The 20,609-nt window shown below is 35.5% G+C and overlaps 1 protein-coding gene across 1 annotated transcript; it reads left to right on the top strand.

Annotated features, from left to right (window-relative positions):
* The first annotated feature begins 4,389 nt into the window (after positions 1 to 4,389).
* Positions 4,390 to 17,485, top strand: LOC106157356 (uncharacterized). The gene is made up of 18 exons (XM_086993992.1): positions 4,390 to 4,502; positions 4,632 to 4,696; positions 5,135 to 5,194; positions 6,939 to 7,037; positions 8,018 to 8,143; positions 8,616 to 8,741; positions 9,408 to 9,530; positions 9,823 to 9,945; positions 10,286 to 10,408; positions 10,995 to 11,117; positions 11,630 to 11,752; positions 12,064 to 12,183; positions 12,429 to 12,551; positions 14,455 to 14,481; positions 15,143 to 15,320; positions 15,774 to 15,837; positions 16,194 to 16,327; positions 16,854 to 17,485. The coding sequence occupies exons 1-18, from the start codon at positions 4,450 to 4,452 to the stop codon at positions 16,912 to 16,914; spliced, it is 1,851 nt and encodes a 616-aa protein (XP_086850118.1). The 5' UTR covers positions 4,390 to 4,449; the 3' UTR covers positions 16,915 to 17,485.
* The last annotated feature ends 3,124 nt before the right edge of the window (positions 17,486 to 20,609 follow it).

Genomic DNA, 20,609 nt, shown 5'->3' with positions numbered 1-20,609 from the left:
CGATGTCATTATACTCAGTTATTCGTGACTTTCATCTCCCATTTAATGCATTCTGAATGAAATATATGAATTGAGTTTTAATTATTGTGATTTGTGAATTTCCCGAGAACTGTGATCACTAACCCCATGGGGCCCTCTTAAAAAGAAGCTCACCACGAGAGAACGTTTTTATTCACCTTCAGATAATGAAGCGAAAGGCAATTATGAATCAGAAGCTTTGTGTTCGCAAATGTTTCAACAATGTGAAACAGGCTATTTGTCAAGGACGCAACATAAATATTTCATCGCTCCGAACCATCTGTCCGCAATAAGTAATTGGTATTTGCACTAACCGTTTACTTACTAACACATGCTGTGTTTTTCAACAAACATGTCAAACATGACAGTATCAACTATGAAATAGATAGTATTAAATTATTCGAAAGTCTACCTTACAGCGCTTAACCAACGGCAACGGCAACGGCAGCTTTTGAAAAATCCATCTTTAAGATTAGAAATGTGTTTTTTATTTCTAAGAGTGCATTCCCAGAGATTTACATCGATCCATCCGGATCGACCTATCTCCCTGGGGGTTCACGCGAAATTGCAGTCGGTCGAGCGCGCAGTTAATTACCCCCTTACAGCTTTTAGTGGGCGGGACAGACGCTTAAGCCTGCTAACCTGACAGTAATCTAGTGAGACTCCCTACAGGGATATATAGATCTAAAATCTGTGGGAATGGGGTCTAATTCTTTTATCTATATGTATCCTATTTTCAGTGGTGCTCTTCTCCTGCAGGTGGTATTTGGATCCACATCATTATGTACTATTAATACATAACATTTTTATTTTTACCCTTTGATCTTGAAGCAGAAATTCGTTGTTTTTGATCATATTTTAATGAAATGAAAAAATAAGAAAATAAAGAAAACCCAAAAAAAAAAAAATAATAATAATAATAATAAATTGATTACATAAATAAATTAATAAAAGGGGGGATCAATATATGAATTTCTTAAAAAAATAAATAGAAATAAATTAATATTTTGTATTAAATAATAAAATAAAAACGTCAATTGATTATATCGTAACCGTAACTCGCTCAAACCCTCTCACACTGAGATGCCATGTCTTTATTTGCCGAGGATTTTGATCACTACCCCCCCCCCTCCCCAACACACAGACAGAAACACACACATAAAACCCTCTTAAAAGAAAGCTCACCAAGAGAGAATGTTTTTATTCACCTACAGATAATGAAGCGAAAGGCCACAATGAGTTGGAAGCTTTATTTACACAAATGTTTCAACAATGTAAAACAGGCGTTTGGCCAAGAATGACACATAAATATTTCATCGCTCCAAACCATCTGTCCGCAGAAAGTAATTGGTTTTTGCACTAACCGTTTACTTATTACACATGTTGTGTTTATAACAAACATTTGGGATAGGAGAGTATTAACTATCAGATAGATAGTATTAAATTATTCGTAAGTGTACCCTGCAGCGCTTAACCAACGGCAGCTGATGATCTTATGAAAAATCCATCTTTAAGATTAGAAATTATAGTACATGTTTTCTTGTTTCTAATTCTTTTATCTTTATGTATCCTATTTTTAGTGGTGCTCTTCTCCTGCAGGTGGTATTTGGATCAACACCATTATGTACTATAGATACATAACATTTTTATTTTTACCCTTTGACCTTGAAGCATAAATTCGTTGTTTTTGATCACATTTTATTGAAATGAAATAATAAGAAAATAAATAAAACCAAAAAATAAAAATAAATCAATAAAAAAATAAAAGGGGGATCAATATATGAATTTCTTAAAAATAAATAGAAATAAATTAGTATTTTGTAATAAATAATTAAATAAATCCGTCAATTGATTACATCGTAACCGTAACTCGTTCAAACCCTCTCACACTGATATGCCATGTCTTTATTTGCCGAGGATTTTGATCACTACCCCCCCCCCCCTCCCCAACACACAGACAGAAACACACACATAAAACCCTCTTAAAAGAAAGCTCACCAAGAGAGAATGTTTTTATTCACCTACAGATAATGAAGCGAAAGGCCACAATGATTAGAAGCTTTATTTACACAAATGTTTCAACAATGTAAAACAGGCGTTTGGCCAAGAATGACGCATAAATATTTCATCGCTCCGAACCATCTGTCCGCAAAAAGTAATTGGTTTTTGCACTAACAGTTTTCTTATTACACATGCTGTGTTTATAACAAACATTTGGAATAGGAGAGTATCAACTATCAAATAGATAGTATTAAATTATTCGTAAGTGTACCCTACAGCGCTTAACCAACGGCAGCTGATGATCTTATGAAAAATCCATCTTTAAGATTAGAAATTATAAACGTGTTTTCTTGTTTCTAATTATTTTATCTTTATGTTTCCTGTTTTCAGTTGTGCTCTTCTCCTGCAGGTGTTATTTTGATTCACATCATTATGTACTATAATACATAACGTTTTTTTTTTATTTTTTTGACCCTTTCAGCTTTCAGCAGAAATACGTTATTTTTGATCATATTTTAATGAAATGAAAAAATAAGAAAATAAAGGAAATAAATAAATAAATTAATGAATTAATTAAAAGGGCGATCAATAAATGAATTTCTTTAGAAACATGTAGAAATGAATAAATATGTTGTAATAAATAAATACGCCAATGGATTACATCGTAATCTTAACTAACTCAAACCCTCCCACCCTGATATGCCATGTCTGTATTTGCCGAGGACTGTGATCACTAAACTCTCCCACACACACACAAGCGCACACACACACAAAACACACACACACACACACACACACACACACACACACAGAAACACACGCATGGGACCCTCTTAAAAGAAACTCACCAAGCGAGAACGTTTGTATTCACCTACAGCTTATGAACAAAAAGGCCACAATGAATTATACATTTTGTGTTAAGACACGTTTTAACAATGTAAAACAGGCGTTTGGTCAAGAATGACCATAATATTTCATCGCTCCGAACCATCAGTCCGCAAAAAGTAATTGGTTTTTGCACTAACAGTTTACTTATTACACATACTGTGTTTATAACAAACATTTGGAATAGGAAAATATCAACTATCAAATAGATAGTATTAAATTATTTGTAAGTACACCTTACAACGCTTAACCTAGACAGCAGCCGATGTTTTTATGTATACTCCATCTCAAAGATTAGAAATTATTACACGTGTTTTCTTGTTTTTTTTTATTCGTTATACGTCTTCCTTTTTTCCACCTGCAGGTGGTATTTTGATCCACATCATTATGTACTATTAATACATAACATTTTTATTTTTACCCTTTGAGCTTGAAGCAGAAATTCGCTGTATTTTGATCATTATTTAAGGAAATGAAATAATAAGAAAATAAAGTAAACAAATAAATGTATAAATGTACTGACAACTTAGCTAATTAATTAATTAATTAATTAATTAATTAATTAAATTGTAATCTGAACTATCTCAAAGCCTCCCACCCTGATATGAGATATCTGCTAGTGGTAACTGAATCAATTCTACTCTTCCTACAGATGGATAATTGTCTCATTAGAAGACCAGTTGTCACATTCTGAATGTAATCAAATATAATACTGTGGGACAGATCACAGTTTTAGAAAAATGAAATAGAAATAATATATGTTATTTTGTTACGGCAAAACATGTTAAGTATATCTTATCTTCCGTAAGTTTAGGCCACTTGAGGTAGATTTGGATCTACAACATCCAATAATTCAAGATTAGCTCTCTATGTTTATACACCTGAGTGAGTTTTCTGAATCTTATAATTAAAACAATACTTTTCGTTTTATTTCATTTTCTGACTGCTTTCTTATTATCAGTAAAATGTTCAATATATAAATTCCTCAAATAGGTTATTCAAAATAAGTGCATTGTCTTTCCTGGGAAGAGGGGTGTCTTGTGCGAGGGGGTGGGGAATTTAACGGGGGATTGTCAAGGGGGGATGTCTAGTGGTGGATTTCCTTGAATCATAAAAATAATTACTCGCTGAAAAAGTGCAAAAATAGAGGAATAGACAGAGGGAGAGAGAGAAATCTAAAATGTATATGTACAGTATGCATCAAGTCGCAGTGTATCACGGCATCAAGTCGCACTGTATCACGCAAAATTAAACAAAAAAAAAAATTACCCAAGCTGTACAAACTTTCGTTGATTTTGTATCAACTTTGCATTAATTTTTAAAGGAAATGTAGGCAGAACGCTAATGACTAATTACGGATTAATGCAAAGAAGGGTTGAAAATTTGCTCTTTTTAATTGCATCCGAAATGATATTGACATTGGTTGTGAACGGCACACGTCGACAACATTTTTGGGGTATAAATAAAGCTCCTCCTCTTCGGAGACTTTACAGTTGGTTTGTGGATTCATTCAAAATTACACCTTGAGTACCGAATCTTGCAAATATGCGCAAGTTGCTGGTGACGTTGATTTTGCTGGTTCTGTTTCAGTCCTTGTGGTAAGTGAAATGTTACACGTTTAAAATGGAGAGAGAGGGAGAGAGAGAGAGAGAAATGTGAGAGAGAAACTATAAACTAATATGTCAATTTATCTGCCTTAGAGTAAATACCTACGTTCAATTTTACAGGATTGGTGAGAGTCTGGGAAAATCTGAAGCCGACCTGAAACGGTCAAAGCGATTTTTGAGCAGCAGTAAGTATAAATGTGCATTATTGGACTTATCCTTTCAATATCTTTTCAATAAATAAATATAGTTTAATGTAATTTATCTGTTTGTACGATTCCCTAGTTGCGACAACTCTTTTCAAGTAGTAATTTGCGTAGATATTTATAAGATGTCCGATGGAATACTATGCAGTGCCAACAAATGAGATCGGCTAAAGATCGAAGAACTGAAGAACCAATATAGCGCCTCTTTGGCCACTTGTCTTTATAAATAGTAGCGGTTTATGTTAATATGTTTTTATGATCACTTTTGCTATTGGCGAAAGAAAATAGTATGGTAAAGATAAACCAGCACAGATTGCTTGCTACATATATATAAGTGAAAGTATGTATTTCAACATACATGTATTTATGAAAAACACTGTCTATACATGTACATGAAACGTTTTCTTTTTTCCGTCACAGTTACAAGCTCTGCAAGAAGACTCTTCTCGTCGGCGTCAAGCAGTGTGTCAAATTCTCTCAGTAAGTTAACTTATATACTTTCATGTCATCTGTGTATATTTAGCTAACTTCATACTGTATCATCATTTCATTTACAGCTAACAGTGTTGGCAACTGTACATAACAGTGGGGTTTTAGGAATGTCTTGCCTCCAACTCACACTTACGTGCACAGCTACTTCTTTTACGGTATTGAGGGTCAGACTATGTCCCCTTTATAACACGTGATCTATGCAGTTAATGGTTTAAGGTAGTGCCCTTGTGCTGCATTGTAAACTGCGCAACAATGTCACCCGTGGCAGTGTCGGTTAGATTGTTGAGCAGAGTGCTGATGTTTTTTGCTATAATACATACAATTTTATATTGAATATCCAATTTGTAGAGATAGTCTTACAGCTAAGATGTGGTTGAGTGATAACCATAAATTCTGTTTTACCATCATTCAATTGTAACTTAATTTTTGATCATCGATCGTCATGAATCTAAAATGACGTTTGTCGTTTTAATTTTTGGACCCTCAGGCCTATGAGTATATTATTGAGTGTCAAATGCATATACTGTATGTCATTACCAATGTAATCATGTGGAAGTATGGCACACTAGGGTAGGATGTAAATGCACAATTTAGTTACATGAGTGCCAATCTTTTTTGGCTTTCACTGGTTCGGCTTGTATACTGATGACCTTGTGTAGTGAGTTTAGTCTATGAAAACACCCGCAAAGAAAACTTTAAAAATAAACAAAGAAATCATAAAACAAGCTGTCAAAGCAACAATTTTAAGAGTACCTATCATTTCTTCATCTATATCTGCCATGTGCACTGAAGTCCATGTACGGGAGATAAGGAATGTGAACGCACTTCATCTTTGTTCAAATCACCATAGCAACAAAACGTACGTGGGTACTTATCATTTTTTTCAATCTTAATATGGTAAGAATAATGTCAACTAAACATGTAAAAACTGAAGAAAATCTATTAGAATGAAGCATCATAAAGAAATTACCTTAAAACTATACATACTGGATTGCCAGTAAAGCATATTAACCACTTTTACTAGTTTTTTTTTTTTTTTTTTTTTTTTTTTTTTACGACTAACATCAAGTACACATGCCAGTCAATAATTAATAATATATAGATAATTCTTAAATGAAATTATAAAAATAAATTGTCAAAATAAAATAAGAATAAAAATATGAAAAAAAAATAATATCTCATTCAGGTAAAGTGTAGCCTTAAAAATGCACCCTTTTTATTTTTATTTTTGATCGTACATTGACCTATTCATCTATCCCTCCGGTTCATTAAGGTCCACTAAGCGGCCTAAATGTAGAACTCCGCGCACTGCATAATTATTTATACTCAGAAAATTTTCATTTATGATAGATCCAGATATTTGATTTACCTGTGGACTGTTCCGTCTGTTCACTCTGAAAGACTTGGTCACAACTGAATTACCTGTTCAGGTGAAGGTGAACAGGTTATTACCTCAAGGAGGGTTTGAGAATGTTATTTATACTGTTTGGATGTAGAACAGTTCGCTCACTTGCATACATTCAAATGAGACTGCTGAGGGATATTGACAGCACAAAAAGCAAGCAGAAAAATCCGTTCATATATCATTTTTTCGTGAAATATTAAACAAATGCCATTTGGTATTTCTCTTAGTTATACTATTTGGAACTACACTAAATATGAAAGCATGTGGTCGGGTTTAGTGAAATTGACTGTAAACGCATCTTTTATCTACCCTGCTTTCGTGTTACAGGAAGTGTAATCTGCAGATTTTGTAGCAGCAACGCCAGGTGCAGTAATTATCGGTGCGTATGCAACAGCGGCTACTCGGGAACCGGCATTCGCTGTTCAGGTATGGTTATTATATGGCATTCATTGATTCCTTCGTAAGACCCATTTCAAGGGAAAGTCTCCAGGATTTTAGAAGTCTTCAGTATCACTTTTCTCACTCCATGGCAGTGGCGGATTTAGAGGTCCTGACCCCCCCCCCCCCCCTTCCATTTCTGGTCTCCCCTCTTGAAATTCGAATTTTGACTAGCTGAATCCTAGTTTTAAACCGTACCAAATGGCACCGTTCGCTCTCTAAAATACCAAAATTTATTCGGGGCCTTCGGCGGGCCCCGAACCCCATGCCAAATATATTTGTGTGTGTGTGTGTGTGTGTGTGTGGGTGGGTGGGTGGGTGAGGGGGGGGGGTCGGCTTTATAATAATAATAATAATATATTTATTTCAAGTCTAAAATCCATAAAATGTTCAATAGACTGTACAACATAAAATACAAAGAAGTTTATAGATAAAAATGGTTAAGATATATTTTATATAAATAAGAGCTAAACTAACTTAATTAATTGTAATAAACAGTAATTAAAAGTAAAAAATCCAAGGTTTCTTTAAAATTATAAAATTTAAGATTCATGAATAAAATGTCTTAAAAATATGAGTTTTTAATTCCTTTTTAAAAGATTCTTGTGATTCTATTTGTCTAATAAAAATTGGCAACTTATTCCACTCTACTGGTGCAGCTACACAAAATGATATGTCACCATATGATTTTAACCTTGATTTTGGAACTTTCAGTAAAAGTTTGTCACCAGACCTCAGGGATCTTTGAGGGCTATAATGTTTGACTAAATCAGTTATATATGGTGGAGCTAGATTATAAAAAGCAGCATGTGTAAAAACTAAAACCTTAAATATCCACGGACCCCCCCCCCCTTTTCAAATACTCCTAGATTCGCCCCTGCATTGTAAATAAGAAAGACGTAGCATCATTAAGGGCACAGCTACACCAAATTGTCATCACTATTATTATTATTTCTGCTTCTTGTTAGATGTCAATGAATGTTCAAGTTCAAGGAGTAACAACTGCCACAGTAACGCTCGCTGCACCAATACTGTAGGAAGCTACACTTGCAGGTGTAATACTGGATACAGCGGCAACGGCGTCTCTTGCTCAGGTAAGTACTTTTGGTTTTTAAGGCATATATACAATTAGTGTTAGACCTCTACTTGACCACGTTTTTCTGGTAAATTCTTGCTGTTAACAGACAAAATATTGGGTGGTAATTCTCAGTAAATTTTTGCCATAGCTATTGACAAATGAAACTTACGTTGTTTTCACTGTAAGCGTTGAGTAGTTTCATTAACTATGCGTTTTGAATAAACAAATAAAATTTCAACAGCAGAAACGTCTTTGTAGTTGTATGAAAAAGACGGGATTCTATAAACAGAATTCTTTTAAAATTGTGTATTGCTATTTGTTTTATTGTTTTATTTGATTTTTTATCTTACTTATTGTGTCTTTAAGATATTTATTATTATTTGTTTCTTTGTTTTTAATTATTTTGAGAAAGAGCATTGAGATAGAATTCGCCCTTATTATTATTGTTATTGCTATAAAATTCACCATTATTATTATTTTTCTGTTAGATATCAATGAATGTTCAAGTTCAAGGAGTAACAACTGCCACAGTAACGCTCGCTGCACCAATACTGCGGGAAGTTACACTTGCAGGTGTAATACTGGATACAGCGGCAATGGTGTCTCTTGCTCTGGTAAGTACGTTTTGGTTTTCAAAGGCATAGGCCCCTACAGTACGTATTTGACAAAAAAACTCTGGAAATTTCAAATTTTACTTTATTTAATATTTTTTTTTACTTTGCCTTCTAGGTATGTGATAATAAAGTCATTCTGAAAAGCCACTGTCTATAAACCAATTCTCGGGGTATAAATTTCAAAAAGTTACCCTCACGAGTTTAATTCATCGGTTTCAATACCCGTCAGGAATAACCAAAATACGAATTTTAAAACACAGTTGTTTAATTCTGTGAACATCTTTAGACATGGTTTTCCTTGCTGATTTTGACAAAAGTGCTGAGATTTCCCCAAAACAAATGCGTGCTTACCTAAATTTAAGTATACTGGCCAGTGGGTATTTCACATGCTTCACAATATATTCCAAATGAAACGAAGGAAGGTAAACCTCAGGAAAGATCAGTTTGGCATGAAGGAGCAGGTCAGTTTTGGAAATAGCTTTTATGTGAATTCTCAGAGTTTAAGATACATCTTCTCAATCAAGTGGCCTTGGTAATCAATTGATTTATGAATAATCCCATGCAACTATTTCAAAAATATTGTCCTAGCACGTCTATGCAAAACATACGGGTGGTTAAAAAATAAATGACAAATACACATTTAAAATGAAGGAATATTCATTCCAGATATCAATGAATGCACCTCTAGAAGTCACAGGTGTTCCTCCAATGCAAACTGCATCAATACCGTAGGAAGTTACAGATGTTCGTGCAACTCCGGGTATGCTGGGAACGGACTCACGTGCACAGGTACCGTTGATTTGCAAACATATTGGCCCATGGTGGCTCTTTTTTTTTTTTTTTTTTTTTGAAGTTTCATAGACGTTGTCAGACCCAATATTGCGCAATTTTCGCAAGCTGAAAACATGTGATTTACAGCCCTCATAAAACTAACAGCAGCGTTCCTTAAAAAAAACTTCCTAACGATACACACACACATACCGTTTATACGTGTACTAATGTTATGTTACGCTCTAGCGCTCTCTCTTTCTCTCTCTCCGTATATTTTCCTATGCACTTTCCACCATTTTCGTCATTTTAGATCAAAATGAATGCACGCATGGCACTCACAATTGTGACGTTAATGCTAACTGTGAAAACACACAGGGAAGCTTCACCTGCAGGTGCAGAGAAGGTTTCCAAGGCAATGGAGTCCAATGTACAGGTGGGTCCTTTCTTCTCAATTTGTAAATGTCATGTGAAAATTACAAAATGAGTAGGGTTAAACTGTTAACAATAAAGATTTTGGTAGGGTAGAATGGTCAATTAAAACAGGGAAATTCGATTTGTAATTCTGGACATTTCATACACAAAATAACGCAATACTATACTGTACTATATAGTATTAAATACTGTTAATACCTTACGTGTACGTGTACTTGCAATTTTTTACACAGATCACTTTTAAAATCGGTAATTCATTATATGATTAACCCATGCGTTTGGACAGTACAAACATGGTTTATTTGACGTTGATACTACCCTCTGAGACAAACACATTTCAGACATAAATGAATGTGAAAGTGGAGCACATACCTGTGACGCTAACGCCATCTGTACCAACACCCCTGGGGGTTACACGTGCTCATGTCACAACGGTTACGATGGGGACGGATACGATTGCCAAGGTGAGGTTTAAATGTATATAAACAAATGCAAAAAAGCTCAACAACATAGTTGGTAAGCGGCAGAGTTTAAGTGTGCCACGTGCTGGTGTTATGAGTAGGTGTATTTGTAGGTAGTCAGCTGTTATTTGTAGGTCGTGGACACAATTTCAGTGCGTGTCGTGGGCGCTTTTGTCGGAAGATACGCCCTTGTTCACGAAAAAATGGGTTTTATGCCTGTCTTTAAGTATTTTGTTGTAATAACGAAATATCAGGGTAGATTAAATGTGGCTATATACTCAATGTAGCTCTAATGTACCGTGAATGACCAATGCACAATTTGGCCAAAACCAATAGACAAAGTCTAAATGTGATATCAGGTTATTTATCTAGACAATGCTTATATTATCTGCGTCAGCTGTTAAGGTCTATGAAGAATAAAACTAACAGGACAATTAAGCAACTTGGAGGGGGTCTGTTAAGGGGTGAAGCACTAAGAAAACTACCTTGTGGGTTTTGTGTGAGTTGAGTGATATTGGTCTACAATCCAGGATTTCCTTTTTGAATTCTTCCTTGCAAAGAAAACATTTTTTTATATTTCTCATGGCAGACGAAGACGAATGTTCCGCCGGCACACACGATTGTGACGTCAATGCAGTTTGCACCAACACTCATGGAAATTACACGTGCGAGTGTATGGACGGTTACCAAGGCAACGGTCATATTTGCGAAGGTAAGGCTACTAATTGTGATATTTGCTCAAAGCATAGGAGCGCTGTTGTCATAGTACTTTGAGGGTAGCGTGTATTTATTTATTCATTTATCAATTTTTTTTTTTTTTTTGGATATGTTTTTCGGCTGAGGGGATGATATGAGATCCCTCGCCTTTGTGTGCGCTGACAAACAGACTGTCGAAAAGGACCTTAATACAATAACGGGCGCTGGTATTGCGTCTTGATTGTTATTAGATAATTATTGTTTATGTTGCAATGGAATACAATAATACAATGCATGTACAGTGTCGCTGGAGAGTAACCTTACCAAAAGGCCGTATGGACTCCCAACCCGTACGGCCGAACAAATAACACATGCCTTCACTTTCATCTTTGTAAATGGGGCATTTATTTATATTTTTATTTATCTATTATATTTTTTATATATTTATTTATATTTTTACGGTCTACGCGTACATTTGTGTAGTCTTCATGAATTAGAAATGATTGTTGTCAAATTTCCAACATGTAGATGTTAATGAGTGTGAAGAATCGGAAGTTTGTGGGCCTAACTCTGTATGCACCAACACCGTGGGCAGTTATGAGTGCGCGTGCGCAGAAGGCTACACCATGGGAGACGATGGGCAGTGTGTTGGTAAGACAACTAAGCATCAGACACGCACGTCTTTATCCTATCAAAAATATAGAACCTCGTGCTATTGTGCACCGGGGTTTGCAATTGTCAACCTTTTATAGTATGACAGTAATGAGGTTTTCACTTTGTAGTGTCTTTTATTTCCAAGATTAAGCAGTACTGCGTGCATATTTTACAGATTTTTTTTTAAATAACAGCTAGGACAAAGTACCAAAACTACTGTACTGTCAAACAATACGCTACTGAAACCGTTGATGTATCTGTGCATGAATGTACGCAATTTTAAATTAATCAAAACTTCATCTTTGTAGATGTAGACGAGTGCCTCCCAGGCACAAACTGTGACGTCAATGCCCAGTGTACTAACACTGATGGTAGCTTTGAATGCGCATGCGCTGAAGGTTATGAAGGCGATGGTTTGGAATGCACAGGTATTTAAAAAAAGAAATTATTATAGTGTGTATGCCAATGTTCATTCAACATTTTAGTATGACTTTAATGCAATCTTGGAGTTTGAAATCAAAATACTGAGAAAACCCAATGATACTTGATCTGATTATCACACCAAAAGGAAAAATGCAATTGCTGACAAAAATAAATAGAATCGTATAAAATTGTGGTAGTTAAATGCTATTGTAACTGTGGTCCCAGTGCTCTAAACCACGGATATTTCCAGATATTGATGAGTGCAGCAACGGTGATCACGACTGCCATCCAGATGCCGTGTGCAACAACACTGCCGGAAGTTTCGAGTGCGCATGTTCTGAGGGCTTTGAAGGAGACGGAAGAACGTGCACTGGTAAAACGTCTTTTTTATGATGACAAACAGTATATACACTGTACATTTGTGTTTATTCCTCCCCTTTATGAGTGAATGAAGTACACTGATATTCAATAAGTGTGGTCAGGCCAGACAAGCAGCGCCCGTAAGGTACCCAAGTGAATTACCCATATATACAGACTTGACATCTAATATGGAATATTTCAGTTTTGAAGGTATACCTAGGTAAAAATGCGTTCTTTTAAAAAGAAATTCAGATTTCATATAAGACATCTGACTGGAGAAGTGTAAAGTCAGGTGTGTCGCTGCCAATTAACTGACTACCAAGTCTGTTGCACTGCTGCCTTGTGTAATATGCAGTAATTTAATTGGGCAGTGTTCCTTTGGGCTAGTCAAAGCTTGGCTTTGGCGAAGGATGGTTCTGTCAAAAAAGTATCCATATGTCGGCAAATACTGCATAGAAGAATTTGAAATTTTGCATGCCAGCGGTCGGTTTTGCAGTGCGTAAAATGAGTTAAGCAGGGTTTTACAAAACTGTTAAGCTGTGCCAGAATGGCGCGAAAAACACAGACATTGCCAGACAGATTATTGTGTCAAACGGAACGGTCTACACAGTTTTATAGAGTTATGTTCAGTTTGAGACACTACACAGAGACCAAGCCCAATGCATCGACGTCTTACCACCAGTGTATAGGACTCACTGTCCTTCAGGATATGCTGCTGCAATTAAACCAAAACCACCCAGTCCGTTTTGAATGAGGAACAAATTGTCACCAAAACTTGTTTTTCAAGGCTCTTAGCGAACACCAAACTGATTTCAGCAGGTTAGGATTCCAGGCGACCTCTGAGGAAGCCACTGTAAACAGCAAAGCAGCTTAGTCTGTTTCTCTAATGAATTGGGGACCGTGACAGTTTCTGGGTAAAACACTGAAACCGCGTGGCTTTCTTTATTGAGGTCAATTTTCACCTGTTCCGCTAAACTGGTCAAAACAGAGTTTACAGACATTCTGAAGAGGCCTTCGACGAAACGTGTGCCACTTCTTAAGTGACTAGGGTCATTGACAGTGTCAGTATTTGGAGTGGATACCACATTGGTGCCAAAACACCAATGGTAGTCATCGATGAAAACCTGAACCAGATCAAATAAAGGAATAATCTGGGAACCACTTGACTATTATTTGATAGGGGGCACCTTAGGAACAATTTTAGGTTGCAGGGTGAGGTTGCCGGTTCACACAGAGCACATTAAATAGCAGATAACTTACAGAACCAAGGGAATAAGTAGCTACCTTGGTCATCAAAGTCGCCATATTTGAACCACACAGACAATATGTGGGTAGGTTATTACTCGCCGAATCAACGGCCTGCATGTCCTACATCAAAACTGAGCCAGATTGGACAAGTTTTAACCGTATTCTGGAATTTTATTCCAGATTTAACTCTAAAAAGCCTATCATAAGAAATGCCTTGCGGCTTGAAAGCTCCAGCAAGATGAGGTCAGGCGTAACAGCGACTGTTGCTGTGACTAGACACTGACATGGGGGGCCTGTGTGGGGCGTGTAACTCTTTTAAAGACAATAATTAGGAAAATATGGAGATCCAAAATATCGCTCTCATTGGTTGTCGTATGACTTAAAATAGGCAATGTATTTTTGTTTGCTTCACTGACGAATTCAATTAATGAACTGATGTCACAATGACATCAAAGAGATTATCAAAAGGTATTAAAACACGATTTTAATCCTTATTTTAATTTATCAGTCAGCAAAATAGGAAAAAAATTGATGAATTATGTTTTGGAAAAAATATTCCATATTAAATGTCAAGTCTGTATATATATATATATATATATATATATATATATATATATATATATATTATTCAAAATATTTCATACAAATATCATTTCCTTATATTTTAGCTGTAGCCGAGGAGGAAGAGTTACCCAGTAAGTACCCTTTATACAATAGCAAAAAAGAATGAGTCCATTCACTGATAGGTCTTAAAATTAACTAAAATTAACTGTATTTCAGCCTGATAAAACCAAAAATTGTCCTGGATCTTTTTTATAACAAGAAATAGCTACAATGTAAATGCAATCCTTATTCATTGAATAGGACAAGGCTTTTGTGGATTTAACAAATTATTATTATTATTATTATTATTATTATTATTATTATTATTATTATGGAGTTGTTGTTGCTGCTGTTGTTACTGGTGTTTCGTCCTTATTGTTGAGATCCTTTTGTTTAAATGTCTGCTTATACTAGTAATCTCTTTCAATATATTCACTAATTTGATTTTTTTACTATTCACTCTGCATTAAATGGGATGAAGTTTAATAACATATTTTGATTAATCGTGAATAAGGATCTATCGTGAAATAGAGAAAACCAACTGTTAAAAATATAATTGTTTCTTAAGATTCAACACTTAGTGACCTAACTCATTTCATAAGAATTTAAGCAATTTTGTTTTTATCTATGAACTACTTTATAACTTCATAACCATCGTTTGTTCAACCCTATTGTAAAGAGGTGACATTCAAAATATGTTAATTCATTGACCAATGTATAGCATTCTATAATAATATCATTTGTTTTCATCAGCTTGTGAACGACGCAGCTGCAAGGGAGATTGTCTGGATTTTCCTGACGGTGGTCAGGTGTGCCGCTGCAGGTCTTGGAAGAGATATGGAAACGGTTGCGATGTCCTCAAACAGACCTGCTCGACCAATTGGAAACGAAGCTGTGGCAAACTTCAGCTTGACGACGGAGAAGTGTGCAGGTAAGTTGCAGGTTTATTTTCCGGTATTCAACCTAAATGAAGATTCATCATAATCACAAGTTGTACTTTTTTTAAATAATAAATTGATCTAAAATGCATTTATATAGATCAGTTAAACATGTATAAAATCACATGTATAAAATCCTTCAAGTTTCCGGCATATGCGTCTTTTTCAGGGACTGTTAAATGAATGAAATATTATATTTATTCTACAGGCCTTGAAGACAGTGCTAATGCCGAAAAGTTGAACGTTTTTACACATCGTTTTATAATTCTGTATCGGACGTACGTACCAGTATTGACGTAAATGACAAATGAGACCTGTGCAGTGTTGTTTTTTACGGTATAGTTTGACGAGTTAACCAGTTCAAATACAATATTGCTGTGTACAGAGTTCCTTAATTAATTCATAGAGCATGACAAATGCAGACATTCTTTTGACTTTCATTCCAGGTTCTGGTGTCCGCCTGGATGTAACGAGGCTGGAAAACTGTTTGGGAGTGATACTTACACCGCGGTGAGAAATAATGTCATCAGTTATCGAATAATCATTTATATTTCACTCTTTCTCTTTCTCATTGAGTTGTACGTTTTAATTTATACTCATTTATAAAATATTATTTTCATTTAATTTTTTTGTGAAGCCTTGTTTTGATTTTTAAATTCCTTTTGCAAATTGTAAATCGTTCATTTTGGTTTGACTTCATTCTTCATTGATTTTTAACATCTTTATCTTATTTTGTCGTGTATTTTTCACAATATTCACTCATTTAGTTATTTTTGATAAAATTTTCGCGCGTACGGTACACACACACGCTCGCACAATACGTTATTTTGATATTGGTTAACCTTTGATCCTCTCTTCATTTCCAGAATTCCCATGTCTGCCGTGCCGTCATCCACGCCGGTCTTGATGAAAATGCTGAAGGTGGCTTTTTCCTCGGGGTGGGGCTTACCTACAACGGCACCTATGAAGGAGGTACCCGTTTTGGTATGCCATCGAGGAAGTAAGTAATATTCTTTTTCAACAATGAGTTCGCTGTCTGCAATTCCATAACAGCGCCTAATAAGATAATGAAGCCGGACTAGTAAAAATTGTAATTCATTTGTTTTACCCTGTAGTGCGACGATTTTAACGGTATATAAAATGTTGGTGAAAGGGAGTAAATATCACAGGTCTGATATTACATGTTAGGCTTTCTCAAAGTGCAACGATACAGACTATTTTGAATAAGTATATTGCTCAATATGAAAAGGACCTTAAGCGTTTTTGACGCAAGTCCGACTTTGCATGGTTAGTCATGAGACAATAGATTGAAAAAATGTCATTTTTTTTTTTTTAATTCCATAGCGTCTTTTCATATCTCACGTTCTCTTCGTATAAAATTGATAGTCACTATGAACTAGGTAATCCTTTAAATCAGCAAAGTAGTCTTTTTGTATCTTATTTTTCTTTACAAAGCAAGTGTTGACAAAGTCAACTATGTTTTCAGTCAAAGCATTTTACGTAAGTACCTTTCGATTCTTTTACAGCAAACGTCGCTACACTGGTGGTGCTTTCCGCCTCCTGGGTGATGAAAATATCGAAGAATAAATGACTATCTGGACTGGCAGACTGGGCTTTACAGACGAACTGTTTGGATGATCGCTCTTGATTTGAAAACATAGAATCCTTATTTGTGATCAAGATATATTCATGTTAGATTCTGGTTCTCATAATATTATTCATTTACTTTACTGCCTGCTTTTGGGTTTCGTTCGCAAGGATACAAGACTGACATTGCAGCTTAAACAAAGCTCAGTGGTGTTTATAATGGATCACAATAATAAGATTGCATATTGCAGTCTAAACCAAGATGGAAAATGCTACGTGGGCTTCTATAACATATTGTGTTGTAGTACTAGTTGTAGTTGAAGTTGTAGGTCTAATATTGGTTAGAAAATAAATGCGGGGTTCGTCTGGGCATACTCTTTTAATGCGCTTGAAAGATAGTCCTACTGGATGTATGGGTCCACAGTAGAACTATACAGTATGGACATAGTCACCGGTTCTATCTCTGTTTGTCTTGATATTCCTTCACTTCTTCGCATATTGGTGTTTCCGAAATATTTTTGTCTTTAAAGTCTTAAAAAGTGGGTTAAATAAAACGGTTGAAAAGCATAAAGTGCATTTTGCTTTCTTATCATTTTTTATGAAAAAAAGTGTTTTTAAGCTTATATGTTATATTTTCAGATATAACATTTATAATAACCATTGTTTTAAAGTGCCCCAAATAAGATACCATTAAACTAAACTTATAACTGACCATTTTAATTGATATTTCAATAGAGGGGTGGTGATGTGGTGGTGATATGGAGTCGGAGGCTTCAAGCGGATTATAGGGTGTGACGTTTAATTGGACTTAAAATTGTGTAATTATGATTCTTTATCTCGCTCAGTGATGATTTAAGGCCCAGTCACAAATCAGTTGCGATGCGTCGGGGATGGGTAAAACCCGGGAAATTTGAACAAAATCTTGAGACAGATCTCACGATTTTGCACCCGTCGGAGGCGCTCTCCGGACGCCTGTGGGTTGTCGCAGATTTTTTAGACATCGCCACACCCGTCGCGGTCCCCAACTTTGAACTTAAAATTTTAAGATTGCTCGCAAGATTTTTCACCCATTTTGGGCATTCCAGACACAATCTCCGACGACCTACGATGCCTTCCGATTAATCGGAGGCGTCCTCCGAATAATCTGAGACTAGTCGCAAGATTCTGTGTGGGATTGGAAAATCAGGTTGAGATTCAATGTCTGCGAGTAGTCTCCGGCGCCCTCCGACTGAATCGGAGGCGCCCTGCGACGATTCGTACGCTTTATGTGATCGTCTTCGACGAATCGTACGGTGGAATCGTAGTAAATCGCCGTGTATATAAGGGCGCCTCCAACCGGATCGCTAAAAGTTTGAGACGCTCTTGCTGCAGGAGGCTGTGACAGAAAATTTTGAAGATGCAATCGGAGGCGATTTTTCGACAAAACCTGGTCAAAATCCTTGAAAAAATCTAAGACAATGTGACTGCTCCACTTTCATTAGGATTATTGCTAGGATTGTTCAAGAATTCTTTATTTTCTACGAAGACCCCCGGCCAAAACTAATCCCCGACAGATCGCCGACATTGTGACTGGGCCATAAGATATGTTGTCTAACGGCAAATACCCGCACACTTTGGCTGCGTTCACATGAAAAATCTATTTTCTAAAAATCTAAAAATCTAATTACGGTATCTTGTGATCACGGTCTGTGCCCTGAATACCCCACGGCGTAATTACGGGCAGCGCGAGCCAGTTACTTCCAAGGCTGTAATTAATTCTCGGCGCTGCCAGTAATTACGCCGCGGGGTATAAAACTGTTCAAAATGTTTAACTATTGAGTCTGGACAAAAAAAATGACCCATTTAACGATTTCATTTCGATTTTAACGATTTTTGACTACAATTCTGGTCCCTTGAAGGCGAGGCACAATAGAAACTAGAATCTTATGAAAAATGTATCGTTTATTTTTAATCGTTCCTCAGACATCCATAGCCCAAACTACTTCTTAATAGGCAAATAAAAATTATGAAGTATACTTTAAAGATTATTTTCCAAATAACATTAAAATGACATTTTCTTAGAATTTATAGTATTCATTACCTACAATGTCGCCTACAGCTGTGCATAACATACCTGTATGTGTTAGATATGTGCTTGTTGGCCTTGTCCTGAAGTTTAGTATGTTATCATACCAATTTTATTAACCAGATATTAGGGATCTCAAAGAAAGGCTGGTTTGACAAAATGTTTAGAGACTAAAATGCAGTAAAGAAGAGCAATAAGATTACGTAAGAAATATGATGAAATATTTTCAAAAGTGAACATAGATAAGCAAAATAAAAAGCTTCAAAACACATTAGATAACAACATCGAATAAAAAGATAGAATAACCATCATGAAAAAAAATGTGGAAATTCCATCTTTAAGACCCAAAGAAATATTGGGAATCATTAAATAAAAGTCCTGGACAAAGATGTTAAAACAAATAATTTACATAACTTACTACAACTATGAAGTATAAAGTAAATCACAGTGAAGATGGAAATGTTCATTTGAATCATGACCAAGAACAGTTAAAATACTGATATGCTAAAAACATTAAATGCTGAAAATGAAATCCAAAACACGATAAAAAAACTAAAGAGAAACAAAAGTGCTGGTGCTGACAAGATACTGAATAACTATATTGTCTTCTGTTAACAGCATGATGCCAATTTACTTTAAAAATATTTAATGTGGTACTAGATAGTGGTATAAAGGTATTTCACCAGAAACTTGGCTAATAGGTACATTTGCACTATAATCCCAAATTCTGGAAAAATATAAATAATCCGCGGAACTATACCGACCAACATCTCTACTTAGCTGCCTGAGCAAGGTATTCACATCAATATTGTGTAAAAGATTAACGAACTTCTCTGATAACGTCCTTTTGTAACGTAAAAAATATAGGGATTTGTACGAGCGAACTACTGAACCAATGATCATATTTATTATTTAACTATCTTTTATAGATCTTAAATCTGCTTTTGATGAACTATAGAGAGGAGGGTTATTGTGGAAACTAATGAACCATAATGTGAATGGAAAATGTCTCACCGTCACAGTGAAAATGTAATTCAAGATTATTATTAAAGGGCGAATTATCGGAAAACATTTCTTGCAAAATAGAAGTAATGGAGTGTGAACACTTGTCTTCTGTTCTATTCTCAGTATTGCAAAAAGATGCCACAGGCCTATCTTATATATTGAATGACCTTGAATCTCAGTTACAAACATTTATGAAAATAGTGATTACACTATATGCAGAAGATACTGGCCTCCTAGCAGACCTAAAAGAAAATTTGCAATATCAATTTTTAAGTTATACCTGCTTCTCAACCTACTGTCAGATGTCGAAGTTAGGAGTAAATGTTGAAAAGACAAAACTAATGGTGATTCCAAAGGGCGTTCTCAAAAAAATTTAAAATTTAATTCGACAGCAAACATGTTTAAATTATGATTTATTATGTAAAGTATTTAATGGTTTGTTTCTTTAAAACTGTTTCTTTTATAGAAAAAAGAGGCATTCAGCAAAGAAGAAAACAAAAGCAATATATGCAGTATCCAAGAGAGCAAGGCATCTTAATTTAAGTGTTGTTGATCACTTAGACTTCTTTAATAAGATGAGTGTTCCAATCTTATTGTATGGCCGTGAAGTATGGGGCTTATTATT

This window comes from Lingula anatina, chromosome 8, assembly GCF_051362555.1.
Source record: "Lingula anatina isolate TDL-2025a chromosome 8, LinAna3.0, whole genome shotgun sequence".
NCBI classification, from domain to species: domain Eukaryota; kingdom Metazoa; phylum Brachiopoda; class Lingulata; order Lingulida; family Lingulidae; genus Lingula; species Lingula anatina.
This window is presented reverse-complemented; position numbering and strand designations above follow the sequence as displayed.